Below are 5,000 nucleotides of genomic sequence, written 5' to 3' on the forward strand. Positions count from 1 at the left end.
ATTGAAAACCAGTGTTTTGTCATTACTAGGTCCATTGAAAACCAGTGTTTTGTCATTACTAGGTCCATTGAAAACCAGTGTTTTGTCATTACTAGGTCCATTGAAAACCAGTGTTTTGTCATTACTAGGTCCATTGAAAACCAGTGTTTTGTCATTACTAGGTCCATTGAAAACCAGTGTTTTGTCATTACTAGGTCCATTGACAACCAGTGTTTTGTCATTACTAGGTCCATTGAAAACCAGTGTTTTGTCATTACTAGGTCCATTGAAAACCAGTGTTTTGTCATTACTAGGTCCATTGAAAACCGGTGTTTTGTCATTACTAGGTCCATTGAAAACCAGTGTTTTGTCATTACTAGGTCCATTGAAAACCAGTGTTTTGTCATTACTAAGTCCATTGAAAACCAGTGTTTTGTCATTACTAGGTCCATTGAAAACCAGTGTTTTGTCATTACTAGGTCCATTGAAAACCAGTGTTTTGTCATTACTAGGTCCATTGAAAACCAGTGTTTTGTCATTACTAGGTCCATTGAAAACCAGTGTTTTGTCATTACTAAGTCCATTGAAAACCAGTGTTTTGTCATTACTAGGTCCATTGAAAACCAGTGTTTTGTCATTACTAGGTCCATTGAAAACCAGTGTTTTGTCATTACTAGGTCCATTGAAAACCAGTGTTTTGTCATTACTAGGTCCATTGAAAAGCAGTGTTTTGTCATTACTAGGTCCATTGAAAACCAGTGTTTTGTCATTACTAGGTCCATTGAAAACCAAGGTTTTGTCATTACTAGGTCCATTGAAAACCAGTGTTTTGTCATTACTAGGTCCATTGAAAACCAGTGTTTTGTCATTACTAGGTCCATTGAAAACCAGTGTTTTGTCATTACTAGGTCCATTGAAAACCAGTGTTTTGTCATTACTAGGTCCATTGAAAACCAGTGTTTTGTCATTACTAGGTCCATTGAAAACCAGTGTTTTGTCATTACTAGGTCCATTGATGATTGAAAACCAGTGTTTTGTCATTACTAGGTCCATTGAAAACCGGTGTTTTGTCATTACTAGATCCATTGAAAACCGGTGTTTTGTCATTAATAGGTCCATTGAAAACCAGTGTTTTGTCATTACTTTTTGTTTGTTTGTTTGTTTGTTTGCTTAACACCCAGCCGACCACGAAGGGCCATATCAGGGCAGTGCTGCTTTGACATATAACGTGCGCCACACACAAGACAGAAGTCGCAGCACAGGCTTCATGTCTCACCCAGTCACAATATTCTGACACCGGACCAAACAGTCCTAGCCCCATAATGCCAGACGCCAGGCGGAGCAGCCACTAGATTGCCAATTTTAAAGTCTTAGGTTTGACCCGGCCGGAGTTCGAATCCACGACCTCCCGATCACGGGGCGGACGCCTTACCACTAGGCCAACCGTGCCGGTTTTGCCATTACTTGGTCCATTGAAAACCATTGTTTTTTTCATTATTAGGTCCATTGAAAACCAATGTTTTACCATTACTGAGTCCATTGAAAGTGACTGTCGGTTTGCGTTTCAGTGTCCCCCAGCCAATACGAGGACCGCATAGAGGTGAGAAGGACCGACGTGGGCAACGTGCGGCAGTGTGAGATACGCACAGTGGGCACGGCCAACTTTGACCCCGACACCATCACCATCAACGTGGCCGCAAGGGACAGAGACACCGGGGGCAGAGAGGCGACTACCACGGTCAGTGTGCTGGTCGGACTTCGGCCCCCGCAGTTCTACAGCAGCTCGTACCAGGGAGCCATTCTGGAGAACAATGGGCTGGACCGCACGTGAGTTGTTGAAGGCTTTAATCATAACAGTTCACATGAACGATTGACATAATGTTGTGAATAGTTCCGAAATACTAATAAACTGACGAGAGACGCCTTGGGTTTTTGCATGGACAGGGTGAACGCACTGGGCACCTCGGCAAAGCTACAAATCAGGACCAAGACGTTCCAGGAAGGAGCTGTGACCTACACACTGGCAAACCAGGGAGGGGGCGACTCTGATCTGTTCAGCATCAGCAACGCGGGCTACATTATCTGCAGAAAGGTGGGTGACCTGCCCCTGGTGTTTGTGCTGTTTTTAAACAAGACGCTGACATACATGTTACTATACAACAAGTTGTTTATCTATCTGTAAAAAATATGCTATTTAGTAAAATGTTATCAGCTGAAAAACACATTGAGGCATTTAGAACTGGGTTTTGTTTCAGTTCTCTTTGGAGGAGAAGAATCTTAAACTTCTCTTTGTATCTCAATTGATTGATTTGGTTGATTCATTGATTGATTGGTTGATTGATTGATTGATTGAATAATTGATGTTTTTTCCGTGCATTATTTCTTTCATTTATTCATTCATTGATAGTTTCCATATCACAATGAATAACCCCTACAATGTTGGGTTGAAGTGCAATTGAGTTCAAACCAGTATCTTTTTCAAATCTCAAAACAACGTACAGTCACTTAATTGCTGTTGTGGTTTTATCACCTTTTTGTAGGTACATTGTCTCAGGTTTATTGTCTTTCACATCTGTGTTTATGCCACCACCCTGCATGGAATCAAACTGAATATGATTGGTTGGTTGTGTTACAGGTTCTGGACTATGAAACGGCATCTCCCAAGCTGCAGAGCATGACGGTCACTGCCACGCAGAGAGTAGGCAACACGGATTTCTCCAGCACTGTCGGTGTAAGTGTTGTTAACCCGTGATTTGTAAAAAAAATTTACAAATCACGTTTTTGCGCCCGATATTTTCTTGTCATCTCCAGAGTCAAGGGACAAAAACGAAATTCCTTGACTTTTGGGGTAGCGCGACTCTGTTAATTTTATTTATTTTTTTAATTGTTTTTTCTTTACTAGGATGTCCCATCGTTGGGAAATTCCTGTCGCTTCCTCCCAGTGGAAAGCTAGCAGTAACAGAGTCGCACTACCCCAAAGTCCAGGGATCTATTGGTCCCGTTTCACCGTTATCCCAATTCGCCATCATCCCATTTTGGCGACATTTCTCAGGCCAAGTGTCATTTTACCACCATATCATGTACCATTAGCTCCACATCCCATTTTGGCGCAATCCCGTTTCGCCGTTATCCCATTTCGCCCCCATCCCATTTTCGCGACATTTTACCGGCCAAGTGTCATTTTACCACCATGTCATGTACCATTAGCTCTACATCCCATTTTGGCGCAATCCCGTTTCGCCGTTATCCCATTTTGCCCCCATCCCATTTTCGCGACATTTCACAGGCCAAGTGTCATTTTAAGGGGGGCTTACACACAGGCGGAGCAAGAGCGGAGCGGAGCAAGGAAATTGTCTCCGCTCTCACACACACGCACCGGTTCCGGAGCAGGCTGCTCCGATCCTGCTCCGGTAGGGGATTCCCCTATGATATGACGTAGCTTCTCTACTCGCGCTGCCTTAAATTACGCACCTGTCAAGTTGAATCGACGCGCAAGATCTAGATAGGCTTCTTTCGATGCCGAACGATTGTAAAACATTTTTACAGCCTGATTCCACAGACATTTATGGTACTCAAGTTGCTCGATGAAATCGAACGTCTCAGTTACCTTGGGGGAACAAGGGAAGCAACTCACATATTATTTCCGGAGAAAGTGATGACTGCGCTGATTGGCTGCACCGCTGCACCGGAGCCAAAAAATAGAAACGTGTCCTATTCCTTGCTCCGCACCGCACACACCACTTTCTCCACTCCTGCAACGGAAGTAGCGTCATCTCTCCGCCTGGTGCAGCATACTCCACCCTTGCTCCGCTTGCTCCGCCTGTGTGTGAGCCCCCCTTTACCACCGTGTCTGACCACTAGCGCCACATTCCATTTTGTCGCCATGCCGTTTTGCCGTCATCCCATTTCGCCGCCATCCCTATTTCGCGACATTTTGGATTGTGGCAAAAAAGGGATTTGGCGTAAACGGAATGTCTTCCTAGTTGAATAACGCAGTATAGTAGTTTATTACCAATTCAGTGCCCTATATGGCTTTTTGACCAATCAGGACGGATTCTAGGTGACCTGTTAAATGTTATAACGTTCAGGCAAGGACCCTTTTTGTTTATCAAGCTAAAAATTGACAAAACAATATCAGCATGATTTATTCTACAGAATGACACTTCAAATGCTGTCAGATAATACTCTCTTTATCTACAAAAATACCGGTAAGCGAGTTTTGTCGGTGGGTGCTTTACGGAACAGCAAGGTACCGCCCATCCTCTGAGTGTGAAATGCCGACCCGCTCACTTGAAATCTAAATTACCTAAGTTCGGAAAATCAAGTAAAATTGCGTCACTCGCGTTACGTCAAATGTATCTTTACGTCATTTCCCATCCGTCTTGAGTCAGTTCTAAATCTGTCGCTCTCTATTCAACAAGAAAAGCGAAGCAACCGAAACGCATGTTGAACATGGTTTATCTTGTGAGATTGTTGTGTGTCAAACGCATTTGATCTGTGAATATTCATCACGTCAGGAGTATTACTCTGATTGGCTGACCCAGGTCACGAGAATTCTTTGACTGACAGGCATAATCAGGTAGGAGCGCTCAAGTTCCAATTTTGGCTGTTCTGTCTAATTCGCGGGGTCGCTTCGAAATTTGTTTTGGTCGAATTAAACGGTAATAAAACCGTTATTTCTAATATGCGGACTGTTAGCAAATGATAACAGTCATGTCTCACAAACGATATCAGCATTCGCCTTATGATAACAAGGCATGTCGAGAAAAAAGATATCAAGCATGAGCCTTTTAGGCGAATGCTGATATCGTTTCTGAGACATGACTGTTGTCATTTGCTAACAGTCCGCATATTAGAAACTAGAGGAATACCCGGCTTCGCCGGGGTGAATCGCGAGACAGAGACAGACAGCGTGGCGGTTCATCACAATCACCTCTGCAAGCGAAGTCCTGTCAAACGGGATTGAGAATTTTAGAGCTTATTTCTTAGCCCTATATTATCTGTTGTGGCTTCTCAAATGC

General features: G+C 43.5%; 1 protein-coding gene across 1 annotated transcript in view; it reads left to right on the forward strand.

The window, feature by feature from the left end:
* Nucleotides 1–5,000, forward strand: part of LOC138967381 (neural-cadherin-like) — a 54,126-nt gene that overhangs the window by 7,166 nt on the left and 41,960 nt on the right. Inside the window, exons 3-5 of the mRNA XM_070340294.1 lie at nucleotides 1,548–1,806; nucleotides 1,924–2,071; nucleotides 2,615–2,710. Coding sequence (XP_070196395.1) covers nucleotides 1,548–1,806; nucleotides 1,924–2,071; nucleotides 2,615–2,710 — 503 coding nt within the window. The remainder of the gene's footprint in view (nucleotides 1–1,547; nucleotides 1,807–1,923; nucleotides 2,072–2,614; nucleotides 2,711–5,000) is intronic.

This window comes from Littorina saxatilis, linkage group LG1 (assembly GCF_037325665.1).
Source record: "Littorina saxatilis isolate snail1 linkage group LG1, US_GU_Lsax_2.0, whole genome shotgun sequence".
NCBI lineage: Eukaryota > Metazoa > Mollusca > Gastropoda > Littorinimorpha > Littorinidae > Littorina > Littorina saxatilis.